At 43.5% G+C, this 27,147-nt stretch overlaps 1 protein-coding gene across 1 annotated transcript in view; it reads right to left on the bottom strand.

Annotated features, from left to right (window-relative positions):
* MTMR8 (myotubularin related protein 8) overlaps positions 1-22,139 on the bottom strand; it is a 710,603-nt gene extending 688,464 nt beyond the window's left edge. Inside the window, exon 1 of the mRNA XM_069612538.1 lies at positions 21,996-22,139. Coding sequence (XP_069468639.1) covers positions 21,996-22,019 — 24 coding nt within the window. The 5' untranslated portion in view covers positions 22,020-22,139. The remainder of the gene's footprint in view (positions 1-21,995) is intronic.
* Positions 22,140-27,147: the final 5,008 nt, after the last annotated feature.

Below are 27,147 nucleotides of genomic sequence, written 5' to 3'. Positions count from 1 at the left end.
CTCTGGGGCAATAAAAACCGAAACTAACACGATCCATCCAAACGTGGGAAATGTGGTATTAGATAATGTTGCAATATCACTACACCAGCAGCTTCACGCAATGTATCCTACTGTTTCATTAGACTGTTGGAGGCAATGCACAGCTATCGGGGACTGGACCCATGTATGGTGGGAATGTCCAGCCCTCCAATCATTCTGGCATGGGGTAAAGTCTTAGATGAATGAGATATTCCTAGGGACTGAAAATACAGATGTGAAAGTATGGTTGTGTGGTTTGTGGGATCTGGATAACAAAATGTTTACCAAGAGGCAATTACGGGGCTACATGATTCTTCTTATAGCAGCATGGCTTTTAATATCACAAAACTGGAAACAAAGGCAAGCATGGACAGAATTCTAATGGCTACAGAAGGTATGGAACTTTGTGACACCAGACTGGTTAACATACCCTGTACAAGGAAACCAGGCAGACTTCAAGCAAGACTGTGGGATCGTATTGTTATACCTCCAACGTGACTATATGGTGCAATGATGCCCACACAGGCTGAGAATTCTGGATACATTGTGAATACGAAAGAGGGGCTTACAAGTGCCATTGTATGACAGTATTGGTCCCTCTGGCGGAGGCTACAGGGAAGGTGGGAGAGGATTGTTGCGTTTATACGTTATGAAAACTCAAAAATATTTTTTACTAAAAATAAATTGCCCTAGCGCACACGTCCAAATTTGCCTTCTTTATACAAGAATGGACAAATACATTAGGTCTGGCTTTTAAAAGTGAAAAGATTGTGTTGTGCAAATGAAGGTGGTTACATACGACAAGAACGTTTCCAGTAGCAGAGATTCAGATTAATGAGAGATATACACCTTTTCATATTAAGTTGAGTTGTCATGAGGGAAATGTTAGGAAAGACTATCATGGGAGGTATGGGTTTGTAAATGTTGGACTGGAAGTTGGTAAATATGTGCTGGTCAATACTGGCAGTTTATAAACATTTATCCAGCCTCACCTATGCAAGCCTGCAGAGCAGCCCATGCAGCGTTTGGTTCATTTTCTATGTGGGCACAACGCAGAACCAGAGGCACCCAATGCGCGGACTGTACCCACGCGTCTCTCATAACCAAGCTGCATTATATACATTGAATACTCGCGTCAGGCATACTGAGCCACCCGTCTGCTATCCAGATAGGCGAAATCCACAAGAGGAAGAAATATTGAACTGTTGTGACTGGGGGCCACCATTAGCAATCCGCAGTAGGGCTGTAAAAGAGAAAGGGGCAGGATAAAACCCACTTTTTAAAAATTGCATGGTTTGCAACCCCTCCCAGGTGGGGAAGAGCAGGTCAAATTGGCCTGGAGAACCCAAAGGGGGCAGAAAGGAGGAAAAAAGGAGTGACAGGAAACAGGAAGGTGTGGGTTTTTCAATTGAAACAGGAGGAGGAGGTGGCAGACCAAGTGACCAAAAGAAGGAAGGATGGTAGAAAGGAGAATGGAGGAAATTTGCAAAGAAAAGGGAGGTATTGGCTACTGAGGAAATGTTGTACTTAACTGTGAGTGAGAGGTGTGAATGAGAGGGCCAGTGAGATTAGGAGGCGAGCAAGAGGTGACTGAAGGGGTGAAAAGAGGGTAAATGACAAAACATTGGAGGAGGGGGTAGCAGTGGTTTGGCGAGAGAAGAGCAGCTGTCGCGTGGAAAAGGGAAAGTAGTATTGGTGGGAAGAGTAGTAGTGCTGTGGGGGAGAAGGGAGTAGTAGTGCTGTGGGGGAGAGAAGAGTAATGGTGCTGTGTGGAAGAGAAGAGTAGTAGTGGTTTTGAGGAGGGAGAGAGTAGTAGATCATGGAGGGGTTAAGATCAGGTAGAGGAAGGTAGTAGAGGGGGAAACATTGAAGGGATAGAAGAGAAGCATAAGGAAGTCAGAGAGAGAAGAGACGTGGGTGAGCAGTAGGAAGAAGAGTAGAAGGTAGAAAGAGTTAGACATTTGGCGAGGAGATGGCCACTGAAGGAGAAGACTGACTGGGGCTTGAGTGTCTAGAAGGCACCCACCCACCCTCATTTCTAGAACCAACATAGGGAGTATGTCTCACCTAGAAAGTCGCTGGGGAGTTCCATAGATCAGGCATTTACCTTGGCCCATCGCCAACAGAACATAGACAATCGGGGGCGTGGGGTCAGTAATCAGTCGAAGGTAATCTGGGAAATAGGGACTCATGGGTTTACGAGGTACTTGCTAGCTATAGATAAGGATAGAGAGGGAGGCCCTTAGAGCCCATTTGCAACCTGCAATACAAACCCTTGTACTGTCCTTGGAAATTGATTAATTCTGAAAGCCATCTATGACATCACGGACAAGGCGAAGCGCCTTTGGAAATACCATGAATGCCCTTTAAAAACATGGCTATCCACATTTTTAAATATTTTCTGGTGTGCATGCCTACTTATTCTGCTGCATGCTCCCATGCACAATTTTCAACTGCACTCATTCACAGGCATGCGTTCGCATTAATTCACATAACGCACGCAAAACGGTTTTCCTTTCATCCTTTCGTTTTTGCAACCCAGTCCCTCGGGTTGATTCCCCAGTTTTGGCAAATAATATTCCCACGTCAAAGGAAGTAGGGCAGGAAGTTGTCAACGATAGACAACTTTGCTCCCCAAGTGCTGCGTGAACACATTTCATGCATGCCAAAAGTGGTCCAAATATACGCACTCATGACTTCCAGCGGGCTAGTGCTCTACAGCTCTATGTAGCGCCAAAGGTGACGGAGGCCCTGTAGTTCTCCGTGCATGACAGAGCCCCACAAGACATACTGCAGGACCTCAATCCCTTCAGGCAATAGGAGAATTGAATTATATAGGTCATACAGAATGTTCCTGAACTGGAGAAATCTGCATGACAGAACCTGGGATGACTGGTGCATAGTAAGAGATGCTGATCCCCCCTGCCATTTATGCAACTGCAGCCACTGCACCAGCTACTGTACCTCAGGAGCAGCACAGAAACGACAAGCAGACATGAATCATTAGGACTCTTGAAGGAGAGGGGCAGGCAGCTAGGGGAGAAATGCTAGCTATATCACTAGTTTCCTTTGTGCTGGTACGTGCAGGAAGGGCAGAGGTTTTGGAATATTGAAGGGAACTGCACAACACATTTGTATTTTTGCATTTGTACATTGTGGCTCTACAATATGAATTCCATCTAGGTGCTGCTGTAGGTCAGCAAATCCAAATGAGGGTAGTCTAAATATTACTAGACATGGTTAGTTATACAAGAGACAAGATGCATGCATGATGTGTTGCACAGTAGATGCAGACGCAAGTGGGTCTGACCAGACATTCAAGGGCATGGGGGAGCTTTACTACAGTATAAATTCAGGCTAATGTATTCCAAACATCATTGCATTGGATAGGTACTACTAAGAAACTGGATTTGTCCCGTGAGAGTGAGCAGCAATGGTGAAATGGAAAGTAGAGGACCACTGGGTTTCATCTACAGCATGCCATTTGAGAATCCTGGAGGAGGATAGAAAGAAAGAAAGCACGAGGGTAACTATAGCACATAGAGCCTGATAAATCACTAGCTCGAACAACTAGGAGCCCCTAAAGCAGGGAACAAAAATTCAAGTTTCAAGCTACTAGCCAGGCATGAAAATTCAATTGCCACAAATTGTCAACAGGCACACAGCACACCAAGAGTCAACCTCTACTTACCAATGGCTACTGGCAAGTGCATTGAGGCCAAGTGCATTGGGTCCAATCCTAACGCTACAATGAAACACAAGGTTCCATAACAAAATGGCATAACACTCTGTATCCGCTGCTATGCAAATATATCAGTCCAATGCAGTCCCAGTTGTTTCTTTTTGGGAACTTTGAGGGTCATAGTTATCTTTGCCCATTAGTAGTTTTGGGAAAAAACGTATCTTGGTCCGGTCATCTACCCCAACTGCTTATATTCACCTGGAGTATTAAACACATGCCCTGTACTATCAAGTCGTTCTTAAACAAATACATCGTTGGATCAGCATTTGGGTAAAGACCTGGATGATGAGCGCAGATTACAGATTAAGGGGATTGCTGGAATGGATGGGTCTCGGCCATCACTGGTTCAACCATGAAAGGTTATGTCTTTTTACGGCTGATTTGGAAAAATTCTGGCTGTGACCTAATGGAATGGTCACAGAGAATAGGAAAATAGTGAAAGCGGCAACACTGGTACTCGATTAATGGGCCAACCTTGTACAGCCTACTTAACACCAGACTATCAATTAATTATCTCTTAAAACGGATTCTGGTATAGAATACTTGGCAAATTGTACCCAGGTCAGTTCCAAGTGTTTTTCTTTGTTACATACTGGACAAATGGTTACATTTGGATGAATTGGCATACCTCTGCATCTGTGAACTAGGCTTACCGAAATGCTGATTCACTTTGTTTTTTTGTGCCAATATTACAACAAAGTAAGGACCAGTTTGCTTAATCCAATTCCGAGGAATAATCATTTCAATGTGCTAAGGGAGGTCTATGATATTTGTAGGTTCACCATTTTGCCATGAGACAAGAAAGTATATCTGGAAAAATATACCCCAGCCTTTGCTAAAATAGGCCTGGGAAATTGTGGTAAAGCCCTCACGACTGACGAAGTTGGAAACCAAATAGGACGCTTTGAGGGAATAGTAAGGCAGGTGGAATTCTTTGAGCGTGCAAGAGGAGTAAGGATGTTTGAAAACTTTGCTGGTGGTACAGGTCGGGCTACATTGCTAATTGGTCTATTTTTATTTCCGACCAGTTATGCTAATGAAACTGTAAATTAATGTGATGTGCATAGGACTTAAGTAGTTTGTGACTTGTTTTAAATAACTACCATTAGGATAAACGTAACAGCGATTGCATATGTATTTATGTAATCGGTCAAGTTTCGTTTTAAAAGCAATACAAAATGTACTTTATTACAATAAAATAAAGACACTACCATAAACATTCAAAATTGTACCTATCCCAGGAGACAATTTTGACTAAGCAGAGCCTAAACACAACACAAAACACAGCCATAAAACAAAACACGGAGTAGATTAAGCCGGGATCTTAGAAGAAATCTACTGGGAATAGAGAGTGAAAACTAAACCTAGTTATGCCCACCTAGACACTGTTCTTGAAGACAATTAGAAGGAAACTGGTAGTAAAGGAGCCAAGAGACGGATTATGGTCAACTAGGTCATTAATTAATGTTTTCTAGAACAGAAAAATAGGTTAGTCGCAAGGAACTAAGATCGCTACAGCAATTCAAAACAAAAAGTGACAGTGACCCGTCGTCATATTTCCACTACAATTTGGGGTCAAATTAACTCCATTTCAGTAGGTAAATAGTTTTTCAGTCCTCTATTTGCTTTTACAAAATCAGTGGAATCAGTTGCACAAATCCAATTTGTTAAATCAAAGTTAACTTCTACACCAACTCCCACAATCTATCAGCGTATTAAATATATATTTTTTAATGGAGACATTTCCATTTAATTTGATGGGGTGCTTCCCAATGGCTACTCTTCCGCATGTTTATCTTCCTACCACAAGTGGACTTGGGTTTACTTTGGTTTGTTTGTGCACACTGTTTGTAACCTTGCCCTCTCATTGACCCATTAATCCAAGTTGATTGATTGATTTGTGATTTGTTTATTTATACAACGCCTTACACCAAGGCACTGTTAATGGCAGTTTTAATTTGCAATGCCTTACAATGCTTTTTTTTTTTGTTAAATCTGATTTCTATCCTCCCCCTCCATGCCCTGGTTACTGTCATTTATTTTTAGATCATCTTTCATATTTACTTTCCTAGGTTTCCACGATAAATGATGAGTAAAACTTCCTTGTTGATTTTTGCATAACTCAGGAAACGGTATCCAATTATGCTTACAATATTATAATTCACTCACCTTTCGATCGTCAGCAATTAGTCTCAATTGCCACACTAGATAGGTCGTCAGCTTGACTTCTTGGTTAACATGCAATTCTCCAATTCCTTTACATTGGAAAGACCGATTTATGGCTAGGTCATTGTCGTGGCCAACCAAACATACAGTGTGTGGTCAATCGTACGTAATCTTTCTTTTCTCCCTCAGTCTGAATGTTTCATTTTAATTTCTTCCTGAAACGCTAGTAATTTGACAACAACTTTAGAGCAAGTAAAAAATCTGCTTATTCAAGTGACTACAGTATAAGCAGATTTTTAAATTGCTCTAAATGAGGCGCTTGATTAGTAAACTCAGACAAACATTTGCAAAATGAATACTCATCAACAGATGTTACACACAAGATTTAGAATAAGATAAGTCTTCGATCTGCAAGTTAAAAAAAAAAATTGGCACTTTATAAAATAGTCTTAATTTGTAACTCCACCTTCAGGAGACAAGTAAAGGTTGCCGGTCAGCTATACATCACGCCAAATGCAGTTTTGATCCTTAAACCAATAAGGCCTTAAAATATATTGGGTGGGGGTTTCAAATCGTATGATTTTGCTGTAAGCCTTCAGAAACACTATCAACCTTACTCTCTCCTGCAGCTTGAACTGAGTTAATATATTTTGCTTCAATAAACATTTTGCAAAATCAGATAGAACTGAAATTAAAGCTGAACGGTCTCAGCATTATCCTTTTCATTCCCCCCCCCCACTATAGTTTTGTTTGACATGACATAGGTACCAGCTAGGCCAAACAATAACACAAATGTTTTGCAGATTTGCCCATGTCAATGTTTAAAGCACCCCTCAAACATGGTGGTTTTAATGACATTTTGAATCATTGACGTGTTACTCCACTTCTAAAGGGACTTGGTCTTTATGCGTCCTTTTTGTGCAAGCTGCTTGAAAAGAATTAAACAATCCACTAGAATCGAACATTCAAACATTGGACCTTCTTAGATCTTATCAATCTGGGGTCCATTGAAGTATGGACACATTGTGGGAGAAGCCATCCTAGATTGAGATCTTCAAGACAGGAAAGAACAGAACAAAACTGTGAAACCTGATGCCGTTGATGTGTGGAGTGCCTCTGGGTCCATCCTTTCACCCACCTGGTTCAATCTTTACATGGAGCTGCTTGGGGAATCTGACTGTGCCAATGACATGTGTGTCATCACTGGTTGATGTGAGACTATGCCTGGTCCTGATAAGTCTACTTATTTAATCCAACCATAGTTATGGCATTGTTCCTTCTTTAGCTGACGCTGCAGAATCCCTGTATTTTCTTTTCCACCTGAAACTCATTCAGAAAGCTTGTATCAAAGAAGGCTCAGCTGACACTTCCCGCTTCGCCGGTCATAAAGCGAAGAGTTTTCTTACCACTGAACTTTTTCACTCTGTGGGTTAGTCACTTGTACTGTCCCACATCAATGGTAGAAACATCCCATTGATTGTCATCGAAGACGCTTGACAGCCCCTTACATTCACTTTTTATTCAGCAACGCTGCTGCCAACAGCTGGCCAATTGCTCAACCAGATTTCCCCGATTTTGGTCACTCCACTGACTGGCCTTCAAATCTAGGAGGTTATAAACTGGGATATCGGACCCAGCCCTACAGATAAGGTGTGTATCGGCCACTTTTACGCACCAAAAATTGGCAAATACTCCCAAAAAATAAAAATAGGGAGTAAAAATACTCCCAACAAAAAATAGGAAAAAGACATGTAGAATCGTGCGCTCCTGCTTTCACCCATACAGCTCAATGGATATGTTTGCACCAGTAGTGCACATAGTAAAACTACTATTTCAACAGCCTAATTGGAAGAAGTAAACATGCATCTTTTAATGTGTATGAATAACAAAGGGCAAAGAAATACATATTACAAAAAATATTCAGTTTTTCAGTTAAAACATATTTGTACTTGCTTATAAAATACTCTCATTGGGAATTGGATTTACATTTTTACTCACTAAAAAATCATTTTACTCCCAACTTTAAAAAATGGGGAGTAAAATACTCCCACTTCCAAATCTTATCTGGAGCACTGATCGGACCTATAAATTGTTACTGCTACATCAACCACACTATCTTTCATTCACATGACAACTACTTAGCTCATCACGTTCGTCTCAAAGTTGTGAGCAGCTTCCTTCTTTACCCAAGGTCTTAAAATGTTTCTAGGATTTCTTGCATGTGACTTGAAATGTGCCCTTCTACAGCTAGATTTACAACATAGTTTAAAATCTTTATTCTGTCCCACAACTGATCTAGTTTCTCTTATTCTTTTCTTTGTTTATTGTATGATATACAATGTGTAAATTTTGATAATGCACTGAACAGTAGTCCCTATGGCCTTGGACAAAGGTTCACCCTCACCAAATACAAATAGGTTTAGGGGACCACTTCTGAGGAGGTTGAAGAGACTTGCTTTGTGAAGAGGTACCCATAGGCAGTAAATAGATGACCCGCCCCCAAAAACCCCCACCAAGATTCTCTGTTCAGCAGAGGAGGCTAGTGGAGAGAAGAGACATGGTTTAGGGGGTACACAGACTACCACTACCAGCGAGGAGGTTCTGTAGGGAAACAATATTGCCGTAATACATCCAGTTAATTGATTCTATTCCATCTGTGGGAGGCAAGAGCCAATTCACTTACCGTCTTTAACCAGATCACCAGCTACCTTTGAAGCCAACAACTTCTGACCCCTTTCAAAAAAGGTTCTGCAGATGTCACTCAATAGACACGGCACTGACCTATGTCCCAACCTTTCTTACCACTGCCCACCATGCCGAACTCACCTCTACCCTAACCCTGCATGACCTTTAAGCAGCCTTGGACAACAATGACCGCCCTTCTATCCTTATCCCCGTACTACCTCTGCATGCAAGACACTGAACTTGTCCAGATTGCTTGCTTCCTTTGACCATTCATACTCCATCTTCTTGAACACAACCGATTATGATGCCATACATCTGACAGCGGGAGCACTCAAAGGATCCGTCCTTGTCCAACTACACCTCTCTCTCAGGAAGCTCACGTCCTCCCTGAGACTCCCAATGTATCTGTTGATAAAACCCAGACCAGCTTTTCCTTTTCTCTCCACTTGTATAACTGCCTTTCAACCATATCGCCACTAGATTGCATTTTGTTGTCTTATGCTCATCTCCTCTAAAAGCAACGTTATCTATGTGTTGGCATGTCAAGCTCCAGCCCTGCTTCCCTTTCACTTAACATCCCCCACAGCCTCACACTATAAACAAACTTCGGGTCCCTGTGACAGGGATAGTGAGTTTGCTTATTCATCCCCTCCACAGTGACTGCAGTGGTTGCTAAACAAGAGGAAAATACTTGCACACTTCCCTTACTCCTGTTCTTAAAATACCACTTCCACCCTTAAACTCTGTCAAATGGACTACTGTGCTAGGTCCCTCATAGCTCTTGTTCCTTCTTGTGCATTTCCATGGCCCAGCCACCCCAGCCAATCTAGATAACCCTGTCACCGACTCTAGGATCACCATCTCACACCCTTGGCAAGGGGAGTGTGGGGGGGGAGAGAAAGACTTTTAATGACTATTGTCCATTCCATGGTGGAAAGTATTTTTTCATGTTACATTAATCTGCTTTGTTCCATTCCAATCTGAGAATATTGTCTAAGCATTAAAGGCTCCTCTATGGATTACTATTGGATCTTAAATAATGCTATATAGCCAGGATGTACAGACTGACAACAAATCCAGATGATCCCAGAAGACAATTCTAGTTTGTGTCTAGAGGATCAACAGAAGCTTCGATAAACAATATTTCCGAACTCCAAGTCAAGACAACAAATATGGATAACCAGAAGAAGGAATCAAAGGACATTTCAATTGTGTATTAAACTAAAAATAAAAATGCCCAACTATCCCTACTGCTAAGAGGAATTTCCCGACTACAAAACTACTAAGGGTGCTCGTTTATTGTCAAAATAAAAAAATAAAAAATAAAAATTTAAAAAAAAAATAGTCCTCAGTCCAAAAAACCTAAAATCACTACCCTATCACTCTGGGTAAACATACATCAAAACAGAGCACTATTCTTCTGGCTCAGGTTTCAAATATCGTTGGGGATATTTGAATGTCAGTTCACCAAAGAAGACTCTCCAACTCCCTTTTTAAGTTCCTGCAAGTCTTGATAGCATCCCTTTTCCAACCGTTTAGTTGTTCACCTCTTGGCTTTTGTTTGGCTTGTTTGAACCCTCCAGGTTTGTTTCTAGTCAGATAACGTAGCCAGACATGTTTCAATAGGGTTCCCTAGCTGGGATCATCTCTTTGGCCGTGACCAATGTTCACGAATCCGGTTTCTAGGGCTCCCGTAACCCGTTCTGGCTTCCTGCTCTCTTCGTTACACACACCTCCCTCTGTCCTGGGCAACCCAGGTTACTCCGTTACCGTCAGGTCTGCTCCAGCGGGATAACATCTTAGCGAGGTGGATTTTTGTTCGTGCTCCTCTGGTACGTCAGCGTGTGCTCTCTGGACTCTGCACATCCCCAGACAAACTACTGCTGCGGTGTGGTCATGCCACCAAGGGAGACAATCTTTCCGTCCGAGTCTCGGCTAGCTTGCCACTCTCAGTAGAAGACTTCAGGCGTCCTTCCTTGCTCCCTCTCATCTTCCATGCTACCGCTGGCTCTGCAGTGCAGTGCGCTTGGCCCTTCCAGGACGTTCTCATGTCATAGGCTCTCCTCTGCATAGGATTCGCTCTCCTCCATTCAAGGTTCCTCATCTCTTTACTTCTGCTGCCATATTTGAAAAGGGGCATGTTCTTTGATTGTTGAATTCAAGGGGAATCCAGCATTACCTGAAGCCAAAGAGGTTGAAGCAATGTCACCATTTGTTGGATTCAAAACAGAAGTAACATCAGTCTATTCTATTTGCATATACGCAGACTGTATTCTTGAAAGGGAGTTCCTTATAGAAATGGGACTCCCCGTCCCCTAGAGGAGCGTCACTCCCAGCGAGATCCCGCTTTCCCAGACCACTAGGGAGGGCCTTGCTTAGCAGGTTCACCTCCATAGCCATAACAGGGGAGCCACCCCATCCACGGGAGAAGAGACGAATAGTCCAGATTCGTCACACCAAGCAGTAATTGTATTTGAAGGGGGAGTGTGCAGGTTAACTCTGTACCAAGTTATTTTTTTATTTTAATAGCAAAATCGAGCAGCTAGTGCACATTTTGAGGCTTCACTTTTGTACGGTCCCAAGTTAAATTAAAGCTTGAAACATCTATGTAAAATAGGCGAAACCCAGGTTTACATGTTCCACAAATAAAGAAAAGTGGTAGTGAAACGATTCACCAGACATTACATAACAGATCAGATGTCAAATTACATCACATAGGACTTCAGAGACGGATAAATGTGGTTATGCCCAACTTGTACTAAGCAAAGAGCATGCCATGAAGCCATGCACAATACAATACCCGTTACTACAGTGCCTCAGGATTTATGGCCTAACAATACTGTTCACTGGGTAAGGTTTATGACCATGCATAGTTTCCTGCCAGTACTGTTGGCAGCTAGGGCCTAATCCAGGGGGTAAACATGGCAGGATGCAAGCTACTAGCCAGGCATACAAATCCACTGGCCCCCTCAGTTCTTCACATCAGACAGCAGACAATTTCTTACTCGACAGGAGTCAAACCATCACTCGCCAATTGCTATTGACAAGTTCAAGTTTAGAGCCCTGGCTACTTCACATGCAAGATTCGCCATCCTCCTCAGACCCACATGTCCTACAAAACTATCCACCAACAAAGAGGACTGTAATTGTTTTGTTGTTTGAGGTTTTGTCCCCAGGGGTCAAACGTTAGAAGTCTCTCACAATTGCCTTTTCCAATGGACCAAAACTACCACAAAACTCTACCACAGCTACACATGATCAATCACTGCCTACAGAAGACCATGGAGCTCTCATTGCCTGGAAAGCTTGGGATAAAGCCTGCATGAACTACAAGAAAAAGTCACTATTTCATCAGTGATACTTGACAGAAAAATCAAAAATTCAACGCCAAGAGGAAAACATTCTTCAATAACGTGTAGTTAAGATGCTTGCCACAGTTTTAACCTGTATTACACAGTGCAAAAATATATTTTGCTGGCATAGAGTGGGCTCTAAAAGTCAAAAGTCACAAAACAACTAAGGTTTAAAAAGCTTTATTTAAAGCTTCAGGGGATGCAAGTTGCTGCAATATTACAGGAAACTATGCAGCTTCATAAGACAGGCACACGTAGGAGGAAGCAGGAACATTCATATTTTGTTTAACTGAGAAATCATTTGTTCGACCACTGGACCAATACCGGTTAGCCACGATATTAGTTGTTGTAAAGAGGAACTTAAAAACAGTGGACAGGATATATGTATGGACCATCTTTTCTGCAATAGTAACAAATGAGGATGCGGTCGTAAAAAGATACTATGCTCGTGGTCGAAGATCTGCTGCAGCCTTGCTACATCTCTGGCCTGTTCCTGGAGGTGACTGACATGGGTGCGGTACACATACTAGAAAAGGAACCATTACACCATAACAGGAAGCAGTTTTGCCCATAGCAGAACTAGGCCCACACTAGTGCAAGTCTTTACAACCGAGTCTACTCTACTCTAGAAGTTAGGCTTTAAGATCCAAACATTGTTGTCTCTTTTTAGAATAATTTAAGTAGAACAAAAAAATAAAAAAATAAAACAGCCATTTGAAAGCTGGGTGCATGCCTTGCCCATTTCTTTCTGCTGTTCTCGGTGCACAGTAAATTGGGTCATCAGGCAATCTAGTTCCAGGAAAGCTGTACTAGCCAGCACTTCGTCACTGCCAATATTGAAAAGCATTCAGGATTATGTAATGCAGCATAACAAAGCAGAAATGTCCAGTTCTCAAAATATTCTGGTTGGCATTATGCTGGTAAATTTTCGCACCTACCTGGCGGCCCTCCCTCCTGACCACTAACCTTGGGACAATTAAAACAGTGACCCTACTGTCTTCACATTGTTCTAAACTATGTTTGTACCTTGAGCACCTCACGTAGTGTCATTCTTGGGATGTAATGTATCTGTGCTGAAGATGATCCACTGTAACCACTGCACTCGTTCTAGTTTGCCAAATAAAACAAAATTAACTCTGATGCTTTGTTATTCTGACATTTTACTCTATTTTCTGGCACGCTGCTATGTGGAATTACAACAGCATCCGAATCATTGATCCCCTAAGGGTTCCAGAAAAGAAGGTTTCTGCCAGAATTGAGGCAATGGCCAAAGAAGGTTCCATCTGTGTCCGTTGTGTAAAAATAAGAGGTCTCCCTCAATACTGCAAAAAGAAAGGTAACGCCTCCATACAACGAAACAAGGTTTTAGCACCAAAACAGACTATGTTACACAATCATTAGTATATAAAAATGTATATGGTGCTTTAAAATCAGCATTTAGCCCTTTTCATAGCACTGCAAGTGTTGGAAGATATGGGCACGTGCAGGCTGACAGATAAGCATCATATTTGTACGCCCTAATAAAAGATAAAACCCCACACAAGAATAGGAGTACAAATCCTCCCATAGAAAACGGGAAACCGACACACCGGATAATTCCACACCACTGACTTCCACCCACACTTCACACATTTTCAGATCAGGGCTACCAGCCGAGCAATTCCACCGGAAGGAGTTCTACTCTACTCTTATAACTACCTCATCTTAAGAGGACATTAAGGTAAAAATGCATGTTTAAATTCGTACGAACTACTAGTTGCAAAGTAGTAAGAATTACAAAAAAGAAAATGTTTAGACAATTATATTTGTATTCAATTAAACAAATTCCCGATTGGGAAAAAGAATTAGGGAGCAAAAATACTCACTCTTCAAAAATCATCTGGTGCCTTGGGACCACGGAAGGGTTAGTTTCAGGATTTCATACATGTCAAGAGCCAGGATTAGATCCCAAGGCTCTGGGTTCTTCTCTACTCCCTCGCTCTTTCACCAAAGGTGCCAAATCCGGCATAACCATTTGAGATCCTGCTCAGGGCTATTCAAAAGAAACTGATAGTAGACAGGGTCATCATCCAAGTTGTCACATTCCACTAAAAACAGGGAGGATCTGCATCAATCTCCACAGGTCATATGACATCTATGGGCTACCACTAATGTGATTAAGAGGGATACCATTTTCAATCACATGGGCACATAGAAGGGACAGGGACTGAGGCCCTCCCAACTCTAACTTTCCACTCCGAGACAGGACTGGCTCAGACTTCCATCCTGGTAGGGCTCCCACCCTAGGCTGAGAGGGGTCCCATTTCCCCTCCTGACTGGGTCAGACTACGAAATCCTTCACACTAGCAACACATATTCCAACATTTGGCTAACACAAAAGTTCTCAAAGCCCTATTCTTATATGATTATTGTTATACAAACAAAGCAAAACAAACATTCTCTTGAAAGGCGCTTCCCAGGTTTACTCAAAGGATTGAGCATTTCAGTAACTGTGCTTCCACCAGTTCTCTCAAGATCTCGCAGAGGTGACCGGTTCTCTGCCGCAGAGGTGACTGGTTCTCTGCCGCAGAGGTGACCGGTTCTCTGCCGCAGAGGTGACCGGTTCTCTGCCGCAGAGGTGACCGGTTCTCTGCCGCAGAGGTGACCGGTTCTCTGCCGCAGAGGTGACCGGTTCTCTGCCTTAGGCTTGCCCTCTTACGCTTCCCCTCAGCCTCATGGTGCATGACTTCACAAAACCTGTCTTGATTACCTCTGGTCTCTCCCAGACCTTGGGATTGTTAGCTTTCAGCACAACAGGTTTCTTCACAGCTGGTCTGGTGCAGGAATTGCATGTCATCTACTTCACAACACGTCCCTCCCAGACCTTGGTTTACAGGATTCACTTCAATGGGTAATTCACCCCCTCATTTAGGATCTTTTTCAGGTACACAATATTAGGTCATCCTCCTGCCATGGCTCTGGTTCTCTGCCTCTTAATCCCTGTGGTTGATGGTGGGGCGCATCAGCATTTGGCTCTCCAATTCCTCTAGGGCATAGGGTGGTGCTCTTGCACACCACTGGTAAAGCATTCCTTCCAAACCACCAGGGATTTGAATGCCTTCTTCCAGGAAATAAGACTCCTGTTCAAGATCACCTTCTTCCAGACAGCAATCTTCTGCTATGTTTCTCCCTTCCTGACTCTCCCATTGTGTCAGGGGAGCAACATCAAGCAGATCTTCTCCGCCACTGTGCTTTCCCGGTCTCTTTTATACATCGTAGGCTCAGTAAGGTTTCCAGAGTTCTCCCCGATAGGTTACTCCTCATAAATGTTTAAATTCTTTTCAGTGAATGGTTAATCCCATGGGGGTTGTTAATTTCACTCAGACAATATCAGTCAAAGTCTGATATTGGTTTATTACCCGATGAGCCCTACTGTTATTGTAGTGCTGCACTGTTTGAAAGACATCCGGGGCATGCAGCCCCATCTTCGAATGACTTGCACTAATGGAAGGTCAGGCCACAGCCTAAGCGTTGGGGGAAACAATCTGCAATAGTTTCCTCATTCGCTCACGTTCAGGTAGACTGCAGGCCATCTTTCAATGGGGCTGCGCAAATATCGTGGGTTCAAACGTAGTACCTTTCACCGTCATATTTGTCACTGTTTTGTGGAGCACTGCAACACTTGGCAATGCTTTCTGTTGGTTGGGGTGCTTAAGACCATGGTTATAGAGGGCTGCCTCTGTGGCTTAATTAACATCCCTCATCCACATTCTGGGAGGTACATGGGCTAGCAGATTAGCGTAGTCCCCGACATGTGGGGCGAAGTGAGCCACCAAGGACTAGAAAAGTCACATGTGGCTCAACTTTCTCCAAATGTCAAGATGGTGTGACGTGCCCCAAAACGGGTACTTTGTCACAGGGCGATAGTCACCTCCATGGCCCCTTTAAGAACGAGAAGCGACATTTTTGCGGGTCTGACAGCGCTAGTACTTGGCAGCTGCAGCTTCTCCCAAACCCACTCAAACAATAAAAAGGGAGTTAGTAATGATAATATGGTGGCCGTGGTTCTCAAAGATGTGGTCCGGATCCATCCAGGCCCAGAGAACTACAATTCCCAAACTCGCCATGCAAAACCACCACATCTGATCACCAGCGGTAGGCTGTAAGGAGGGGCAAATGCCTTACAAAACCCGTAGGGGCCCAGTTAGTAGGTGGTGGCACTAGGAGAAAGAGCAGATGCAGGAGACTGGAGAAGAGTCCATGGAGCCTGGGGAGAGGAGGCGGCAGAAGGCTAGAGTAAAGGCAGGCCCTAAAATTGGGGGATCTAAAGACCTGGTGGACTGAAGGAGCAAAACACAGAAGGCTGGGAGGTAAAGGTCAGAGGGGGTGGATAAAATAATCCAGGGCGACATGAGAAGGAAGCACCAGAAGAGTGGAAGGGAGACAATGCCAAAAGGGTTGAAGACGTAAAGTGGGATACTATGGAACTGAAGAATATAACCTTGTATAAGGAAAGTGTTTAAAAAGAGTCAAGAGGGTACCTAAAAGGGCTGAAGAATGAGAGAGCAATAACCAGGAACTAGAAAGCCTGAATTGTTCTAGAGGAGATTAAACAGTTGGTGTGAGAAGAGCTGAGAGGTGGACAGGAAATTAAGTATAGTGACGCAGGGCGGTTAGTGGAACTATTGAATGAGGTGAAGAAATGGTGAAACTTCCTGAAACACAGTTTGTCCGAAAGAATTGAGGAGGAAATCTTGGATAACGTTTAAGAAGAAAGAAGTGAAGAGGTGGAAACAAAGACTAGTGCAGGACTAGGTAAGGAGGTAGTGTAGAGGTGTTGAGGGGAATTCATTTTGGCGAGGAGAAAGTAAAAAACTCAAAGATAAAAAGCGCTACCGCTAGAAAAATAGCCAACAAAGAAGGAAAAAAGCTTTGTGGGAGTGAACCTTGATGCAAGACACTTGGGAAGAGGGATTGGAGAAGGTGGCTAGACGAGATGAAAGCATTGTTAATATGCACAGTCTTTCAATGGCCATCTGCACTAGTGATATCAGCTAATAACTTCAGGACATGGATATAAAACAGATAATGTAGCTCTTTGCACATATTCAGATCTGTCATGAAGTATAAATGGCAACATGAATACTAAGTTGGGATCTATTGAGAAACATGTCGTAAAGGCCATTACGAAATCTATAAGCCAAAAAACATAATATGCACAAAGGTTTTGGATGGGGAGAGAAATTCAGGAAACACCAGACTTGCTTGATGACATGCCTGCAATCTTTGTAATGCACAGGCATCAGTTGGTTTGAGGGGGATTAACCTATCAAAGTAACAATAAGGAACTGAAATGTCCCAAAAAAACAAATTAAAAAAAAGGTATTCTTTATCATGAAAACATACATATTCGGTGTGGGTGGGTTACACGTTTAGTTATTTTTTTTAATATAAGATGTTTAAGGGGAAAAAAACCTCATCTACAGGCAACACACATGGCTATCTGGCATGTGCATTTTAAAGTCTGCTCTGCAATCGGCATGAAGGAAAGGGACCTGAGGTCGCAACTGAAGGTTACAGAGTGGAGTCTTTCATCAATGAGTGCCCACTTTTCACCACACACTAATAAGACATGTTCAACAGTCAGTTCATTAAAATGCAGCCACCTTATACTCTCAGAAATGTGTGGAAAACTTTTGCAGACAAAATGCAATGCGCAGTTTATTGAGGTGCGGTGAAGAATTTCTTTGGAGTAGTTAAATGAGAAGCGGAATTTAGGAAAATAAAGTCCGAAATTGGCATGGCTAAGGCATGAAGCCAATTTGACACAAGCAAAAGAGCCATAGTACCGGTGGATGCAATCGATTTGGGAAAGGAGCAGTTTCGTCGCAAGAGGTTACGTCGGGTGAGATGAAAGGGATTACTCGTGCATCGTGGGTGTTACAAGGCACATATAAAAGATATTTGGTGTTGGAAAAGGAGACACTTGCCCGTCACTCGGTTTTAGAAAGGCTTAAGAACTTTGTATGGAGTGTTGAATTCACACTAAGACCGGATCTCACACTCACACAAACACACACACACACACACACAACAGGTCCTTCAACGACAGAAGTCAGTTGAGACAGGACAAGCGAAAACCCAACCCTTCCTTCCCATAAAGAGGGAGAGGGAGAGGAAAAGGCTGGAGGCAGTCAGGTCGCCAGCAACAGCCTAACTCAGGTGAGAGCAGAGACTCGGACACTGTGAAAGAGTGCCAGCAGTAAGCGTGAAACTAGCGCTATATGTAGATCACTGGCGCGACTTATCAGATGCCTGGGTTATGAATACAGTACAAGGATTTCAGATAGATTTTCATTCCAACCCAATTCAAGAAAGGTGGCCAAACAAGTTGGTACAGAACGCAGCGGACAGAGCTATTAGATGCAGAAATAAAGGCCTTAGTGCAGAAGGCAGCCATAAGGCAGGTGTTGGACAGGGAGCTTCATAAGCAATATGTTTTTATTAAGAGCGAAGCACAAACTGAGACTGGTTATAAATCTAAGAGAATTGAACAGTTTTGTGCTGCACAGGCATTTCAAGATGCAGGGTATTCACCTCCTGAGAGACATACTACAGCGAGACGACTGGCTGGTCAGGATAGATCTCAGAGATGCATAGCTGACGGTACCAATCACAGTAGAAAAGAGGAGATTTCTAAGGTTCTGATGTAAGGAGCAGATATGGGAATTCACATGTTTGCCCTTCGGGCTAGCGTCAGCCCCATGGTGTTTTACGAAGTTGAAACCAGAAGGGACATATCTAAGAGCAGAGGATACGCCCGATTATCTATTTAGACGACATTTGCATAATGTGACAAGACAAGGAGATAATCAAGAAACAGGCAAACGTCACATTGGATCTGATGGGTCAGTTGGGATGCCTGGTGAACAGGGAGAAGTCCCTCCTGCAACCTGAGCAGTACATGGAGTTCCTGGGGTTCATAGTGGACACCTCTCGATGTGTTGAACATCTGAATTCGTTGGCATCACATTATAGAAACTTAGAATGTATACATTCTGGGACCAGGACATGTATGGACTCTGAAAAATGCGAATTCTTCTAGACAAGTGTTATAGGTGTTGCATTCATTAAACAAGAACTAAATCACAATGTGTAATATCTGCTGCATTAGCGACTTGAAAATTTTAAATGTACATAGTGGAGAACATAGCAAAAGTAATAGTGATAATCAGCTCTATATAGATAAGGCGTGTTATGAGCCACTTTTGTTCCCTAAACATAGGCAACTAATCCCAAAAAATAAAAATGGGGAGTACAAATACTAGCAACAAAAATAAGAAAAAGACACAGTGTACCCTTATTTTCACTCACACAGCTCCATGGATATGTTTGGACCAGTAGTGCACGTAGTACCACAGGATGAAACTCCTCTTGTTATCGCCTGATCCAATGAGGTAAACATGCCTCTTTCAATGTGCATGAATAACTAGGTGCAAAGAAATAATTATTACAAAAACATATCCGTTTACCAGTAAAAAAAAAATAAATTTAAAAAAAAGACAAAAAAAAAAATAAAGGAGGACACGCTTTTAAAAAAACAAACTAAAATACTCCCGTTGGGAAATGGACTCCCAGAAATAATATTTTACTGTAACTTTAAAACATAGGGAATAAAATACTCCTACTTACAAATTTTATCTGGAACACTGGTGATAAGTATATATTATTATTGAAAAATGCAAGGTATGCTGTTGGTGCAGTATTAATTTGGGAAATTGTCAAGTGTGCAGTGACAGCGGAACAACAACATCAATCGACCCCAAGATGGAGGTTTTTAGTCCCTGCCGGATATGTTTTACTAAAAAAATGGTTTTTGGCTCGGAGCATGCCAAATGTTCATACTTTCATTTTAATGAAATGCTTTCCTTGGTATAACATCTAATTGCCAATATATGGAACTTAATCCTGAGGAGATAAGAACGACAGAAGACCAACTCCCTTTCAGAAAATGACTGAAAACCTGGCTATTCAACGTCATTAGCAAACAAAAAAGGTAACTGCCAGCAAGACCACCAGGGACACGAGACAATCAATGAAATGACAGTATGGGTTCTGGAACTAACAATAAAACGAACACACCATACTAACCACAAACCATCCCTGCTCCTCCCTCCTCCCCAGCATACCCCAGACAGAACGGGCCAGTCCCACCTCACACAAACAGACATCCCACACATCTGTCATAAGAACCAACTGCTGCAAACAACCCAGTCACTGGATGTTGCCTTTCTGGACACAATAACCCCAGTGTGCACAATCCAAACACACTTAGAAAACTGACACGCACATACCCCAGTTTCTCCTGGTCCTACAAGCTCCAACAGAAGAGCACAACATCTATCCTATGCTTTCTACCCTTGCTAACCTACCCAACCCACTTTCTTAAAGAGCCACGCGAGCATGGTATAAGTCAACTTAACATAACACTAGAGGACTATTGTAATAACGCTATGTTGCAAGCTATGAGTGTGTTAAATGGAACATATGTCATTTTCAAACTGGACTCAATGGGAACATGTATGATCGTGCAGTGTGTTCCAAAGTAACTGACATAGAACAAGCATTGGCAACGCCAACAGTTTGGGTTTTTGGATAGGCATGGTTAAGACACTTGACAGGCACTGCCATAGTGGTACTAACTACCCATTGATGGCATCCGGTGCGAGTACCTGGGAAATTCCTAATACTTATACACAAGTCAAAACCGTTGGTTTTTTAACCAGGCTTCAGTTAAGGACCCGTATAGTGCTTATAAATCAAGTGGCTGAGGACAAGCCTGGTAAGAAATGTTTATTTACACCAGCAGCGTGTTTATAACTCCAGTTAAGTCATAATCTCTCAGAAGACTTCTTTGAAAAAAAACCTGGCAGGCACTTTGAGTGTAATGTCTGATGCCAGGTGAAGGTTAAAGCCAGCTTAAAAAATTCACACGAGGAGTAGTTTTGGGCGGGGAGAGGCAGAAATGGGTGGCAATGGCCATAGGGATTCTATGTCAAGACGGAGGTGTGCATTATGCTTCATCTTCATCTTCTCTTTATTCTTCCAGCATAATGCTCGCCTCCTTGTCTTTAATAGAATTAAGATCTCCCTGCAACATTAGCAGGGGGAATCTTTATTAGCATGGCCATGGGCAGTCAATGGGTCGGTTCATAACCAAACACCTATAGACTGTGCGTCCCTCCGCACATGTCATTCCTGTGTGTTCCTCCTCATATGCCATTCCTCCCCATCGGTGCTCTATTGCAATAGTGTAGTCAAAGTGCACCAACTTTAAAATCATGGACTGAAAACGTAAAGAGTTGATGGGGTAATACAGAAACTGCAATAATTTCTGCAAAGTGTGCCATTATTAAACATTGCAAGGGATACATACGGTTAGTACAATAGGTCTCAAATCAAGTTACTTTATTAAGAGGAGTCTAAGTGCGCATCGCTCCCTCGTTTTCTTAATGAAAAGGACATGTTTTCCAAGTTTCAGCCCGCACAAGGTTCATCCTTTCCAATCTGGCCAACAAGTCACTTACTACATGGTGCATCTCCCAATGGCAGGGTACATTTACATTTATTTCAGCAGCAGGTGTCCTTACTAAGCTAACCTGAAATCACACTTCTTTCTAGACTTAAAGGGGAGGGGACACCCTCTGCTCTGGTCCCCCTGGCCCCCAAATCATCCTCCTCCACACAGTGTATCCGTCATTCGTTCTGTGCAGGGCAGCACCGCTTTCTAGTGCAATGCCTTCCATTGCAATCTCCCTTCTCCGGGTCATTGCCGACCCAGGCATGGCTCGTGTGACCACCTCGTCCCTGTGTACAGGGTAACACTGGCTATCTGGCCAGCAGCGCCCTTTGAGAGAGAGAGAGACCCATGTAGGATCTTGCAGTCTGCGACGTCCGGGCTCCGTCTCCTCTGCTTCCACCCGCCAGCAGGAGACGGACAGTGTGAAGCGCTAGCAACACTCCCCGCAGGCAGAATAAAACCCAATCCTCACCTTGGGCGTCAGAATGTGCTCCATAGCTCCGGGACAGCCCTTGGCTTTCGTGACTGGAGATGACAAGCCTCACCCGGGTCCTAACATGCCCAGCAGAGTGAGCTCCACGCCCGACATCTTCACGGGGCGGGGCCGAGCGCTTGTCATCAGACCCACCGGAAAACTTCCTGTCTAAACTCGCGAGAGCTTCCTGTCGCCATGGAGATGGCCACGCTCTGCTGACAGTGAAATAGACAACGGACAGCGGTGAAGGTGTAAGTTCAGCGGCCATCTTAACATAGCGCTGGCGAATAGCGTGCAAAAGGAGCACGCTGCATGATCTGACTGCATAGACTTTATGTTACCGTTATTTATTGATAGCGCCAAGGCGCTTTACAAAAATTAATTAGTTGGTACAATAGGTGAAATGGTTACAATAGAACCACAGAGAACAAGAAACTAGAAAGAATAAGAGCAAAACAGCACTGATATAGAAGGATACTTGATATGATGGTCCAGAGAATCAGAAAACATGAAAGTCCAGTAAACAAATGAAAATTCAGATTGTCAATACTATCATTATAGAAAGTCATAATTCTATTAAAGACACAGGCCAAGGTATACTTCTCAACTCACACGCTTTTGGCGGCTGTCACCCGCTACTAAGGCATACTTGCTAAGCCTACAGACATAGCTCTCAACTCTCCCGCTTTTGGCGGGTGTCACCCGCCTTGTAAACAGCTGACTCCCCCGCCAAGCCTCCAGCACGCCCATTCATTTCAATGGGCGTCTCACCCGCCAAAACTAAAATCGGGTGTTTTCACCCGCCTTCGCGACCCAAATGGTTGAGAGCTATAAACAGATTTAGCATAGCTCTCCACTCACACGCTTTTGGCGGGTGTCACCCGCCCTGTAAAGGGCTGACTCACCCGCCAAGCCTCCTGCACGCCCATTAATTCCAATGGGCGTCTCACCCGCCAAAAACAGAATCGGGTGATTTCACCCGCCTTTGCAACAGAAATGGTTGAGAGGTATGCTCACCCGCCAAGCCTCCTGCAAGCCCATTCATTCCAATGGGCGTCTTACCCGCCAAAAACAAAATCGGGTGATTTCACCCGCCTTTGCAACACAAATGGTTGAGAGCTATGGATTTAGGCAGTAGGCTACTGCTTTTTACGCAGTCCTACCGTCTACAGATTTCAGTGACAGATCCTACTGCTTTCTACAGTGGCAAGTAATTTTTCTGACTCTAAGGCAGGCTCCAGGACAAAGCATGCTTCACATTGATGAGTCTGTCTATACAGTGGACTGGTAGGTCCTTACTTTGATTAGGTTCAGACCAATCCACTGACCTGACAGCTACTTGACTCTGTCTTACACTCTTGCCGAGACAACCCTTAGATGAACCACCAGTGAAGGCAAGTGGCAGAGTGTAACATCATCACACAGCATCTGCCTATCACACTGAGGGGGGTTGGGGGATCAGTAGCCATGTCATTCAGTGTTCAACTCGCAATAAATATAATGATAATGATGTGTTATTTATATAGCACCTTAATCCGAAGCACTTTACAGAGCACAGATTTACATACAATATCACCCAATCGACATTGGTACTCAATTATCGACCTCGGAAGGATGAAAGGCTGAGTTGGCCTTGCCAAGATTCGAACCTGCGACCTACAGATCACACTCAGATCGTAGCAGCGAGCGCTCAACCAGCTGAGCTATCTTACCGTACTGCCTGGGCTGCCACTACAGAGCAGTGGCAAATGTTTCCTACAAGCTCTCTGTGTTTACCTTCTGTGAAGTTAGGTAATTGAATTTGGTGTTAAGTTACCATTCAGAATTATTCATTTTTAAAAGTTCAACATCTTGCCATTGTATGTTTTGTATTTTCCTGTGATGTCATTGTTATGGGAATAATTATTTTTGAAACTTAAAAAAAATCCTACATCTTTTTGGTCACAGAATGTTGGCAAGCATGCTAAGGCTCTCTCATCCGCCAAGCTCGCTACACGCCCATAGGAATCAATGGACTTTCACCCGCTAAATGTAAAATCAGGGGTTTTCACCTGCCCAATGGCCATGAAAGGTTGAGAGCTATGGGCTAAGAATTATGCTTTCTCTCATCTTTACTTCTCGAGCAGCACAACATTAGAGCAATAATATATATACATAACAAAGCTTAGACTACAACTCCCAACTGGTTTGAGTCTTTGGTAGTTCATATATTATTGGTCCTTTCCAAGACACTTGATTTTTATGACCAATCAGCACATATCCAGTCCCATAAACACTGAAACCTTTCTGATCATATCCTCTTTCTTTCGCTGATCCTCTTTACAACTTTTTGCACCCCAACCGGTAAACGCGAACTGTATATTATCCTCCAACCAACTCTTCAAGTCCCTGTCGGCTTGCCGTCTGCATTGTATCCTACAAAATAAAATCATATCTGAGACATCCGGTCTGTTCGGGAGGTAATCATGATACACCATTATAAATACAAAAAAATACAATATCATAATATCATCAGTACATATGTACATTGACATTCACGATTGCTAGGGTGGGATAATCCTTCGCCTCTGTTCCTTTAATAGAATTTTGACTTCCTATAACAATAGTATTGAAAATCGGAATTCTATGTCAAGACCCGGAGGCACAGATTATGCTTGTTTAAAGCTTACCTACCACCAACGTTGCAATCCTCTCAATCGGTTTGAAATAAAAAGTCTTAAATGTCTACTCATTCGACCAATCTACTGATTTCATAATATCCTCCAGTCGTGCCCCTACGTTGTATGTCTTAGAGGCCATCGCTCCTCTCACTGAGTGCGCACCGTAGCTTTCTACGTCGATGCCCACTTGCTGCATCACCCATCTCACCCATCTAGCCAGGGTCGCCGGGGTTACTGCCCCAAATGTTGTCCAAAACGCTATGAGCAACTGCGTATTTTTTCGTAAGCTGTTATGCATCTAACTGGGCATAGCTTAGGTTGATTCGGGAATGAGTCGCAAGATATCGTCCTTAAACCCATCTTTGTTCTTTTTGTGATATAGATTGACACCCCAGTTGGAGATATCCATTTCTTGTTAACCTCTAAAGCTCTCACATCAGATACCCTCTTGCACGATATGAGTCATAGTACCATTGTCACTTTGGCTTTCAGTGCCTTTCTGGATAAATCCATGTTGTCTGGCCATGCCGAAAACAACCTCAACACCCTATCGGCATCCCACAGTTGGGAGTACGTAGGTGGTCTGAGTAGTATTATACCTCTCAGTAGTCTGCATATCAATGGGTGTTCCCCAACAGCTATCCCCTCGACATGCGGGTGACCCAGTTAGATTGAAGAGCACGCTGTATTAATGGTCCTGTATGCTCTCCCTTGCACCGCCATTTGCGCTAGGAAATGTGCTACATGCACCACATCTGTTCCAGAGGAATGCACGTTCCTCTCCATACACCAGCTATGACATTGTGCCCATGCTGATCTATAGGCCTTCCTTGTCCCTGGAGCCCAGGACTCCTCAATAATGTGTTCAGCCTCACCCGATAATCCCGGCCTCGTCCAGGATCCCCTGAAATTGCCCATGCAATCAGGTTCATAGAAACGGGTGACTTCCTCCCGTGGGATCCTGCACGATAAGCTCCCTCTTCGGGAGAGCTATCAGGTTGTCATGAGTCATCTCCAAAAGATTGGGGAACCAAGCTTGTCCCTTCCAATCTGGCGTGATCAGTATCAGAGAGGCCTCCTGCCTCTTCGCCTGGGCCATTGTCCTTGCTATCATTGAAAATGGCTGGAATGCATATTCTCTGTCTGGGCCCCAAGCTTGGAGAAATGCCTCTGTTGCTTCCGGATCTGGTCTCCAACGGAAGAATCGAGGTAACTGGTTGTTTAGCCTTGAAGCAAGCAGGTCCATCTGGCAATGGCCCCATAGTGCCATTAGTTCCTGGAATACCTCCACATCCAGCTTCCAATCGCTGGTGTCTCTGAGGAACCTAGAGTTCTAGTTGGCCACTTAGTTCTGGCGCCCCAGCAGATATTCTGCTGTCACTGACACTTTTCGCTGTAGGCATCAATGCTAAAAGTCCTTCACCAATTCTGCTAGCATTTTGGATCTCGTAACGGCCAGTCTGTTTATGTATCTGACTGCGGACACATTGTCCATTTTGAGGAGTACACAACATTGCACCCTCTCTTGTGTCCAACATCTCATTGCATACGACCCCGCTAGCAATTCTCGGCAGTTGATATGAAGCTTTAGCTCCTGTTCTGACCACCTGCCTCCTGTTGACCTTTCTCTGCATCGGGCACCCCAGCCCTAACTGCTGATATCGGACTCTATTACCAGGTTCGGGGATGAGCCAAATATTGCTCTCCCGTTCCAGGCTTCCATATGCTGAAACCACCACTCCCGTTCCACTCTCGCTGCCTGCGATATCGGAAATGTATGCTTGTAAGATATGCCCCTCCTGAGATGCTATATATTCAGTCTATGCAGGGCCATGAAATGGAGTGGTCCTGGTAATATAGCTTGAATTGATGACACCAAACGCCCCACCAACCTGGCTATCTCCTATAAAGACATCTCTTCTTTCATCAGAGTGTTCTTGATCTCTTTTTGATGCTGTAAATTTAGGGTGCCCTGGTTTGTTTTCTACCAGGAAACCTAGAAACTCAATGGTCTGTTCCGGCTGTAGCAGAGACTTCTCCCAATTCACTAGGAATTCCAGTTGTAGTAGATATATCTTGATCTTCCCCTGTTCCCTTATCAGAATTCTGTCCTGACACATTATACATATGTCGTCCAGATATATGATCAAACAGATGCCCTGCTCTCTCAGGCTGCTCACCGCAGGTTTCATCAACTTGGTAAAGCACCATGGAGCCGACGCTAGCCAGAATAGTACGCATGTGAATTCCTATGTCTGGCATCTCCGAAGATACCTCAGAAATCTCTCGTGCTCTGCTGCAATGGGTATCATTATGTAGGCGTCCCTGAGATCTATCCTGGCTTGTGTTTTCCTTTTACCAACATATTGCTTATAAAACTGTCTGACGTATTTGCTACGTGAACTATGGCTTCCTTTCACTCTAGGTACATTATCGCTGTCTCCAGTAATTGCTGGTCTCCTACGCTTTGCACTAAAGGCCTCGGAAGC

Source organism: Ambystoma mexicanum, chromosome 5p (assembly GCF_040938575.1).
Source record: "Ambystoma mexicanum isolate Mex_15411 chromosome 5p, UKY_AmexF1_1, whole genome shotgun sequence".
In the NCBI taxonomy this organism is placed as follows: Eukaryota; Metazoa; Chordata; class Amphibia; order Caudata; family Ambystomatidae; genus Ambystoma; species Ambystoma mexicanum.
This window is presented reverse-complemented; position numbering and strand designations above follow the sequence as displayed.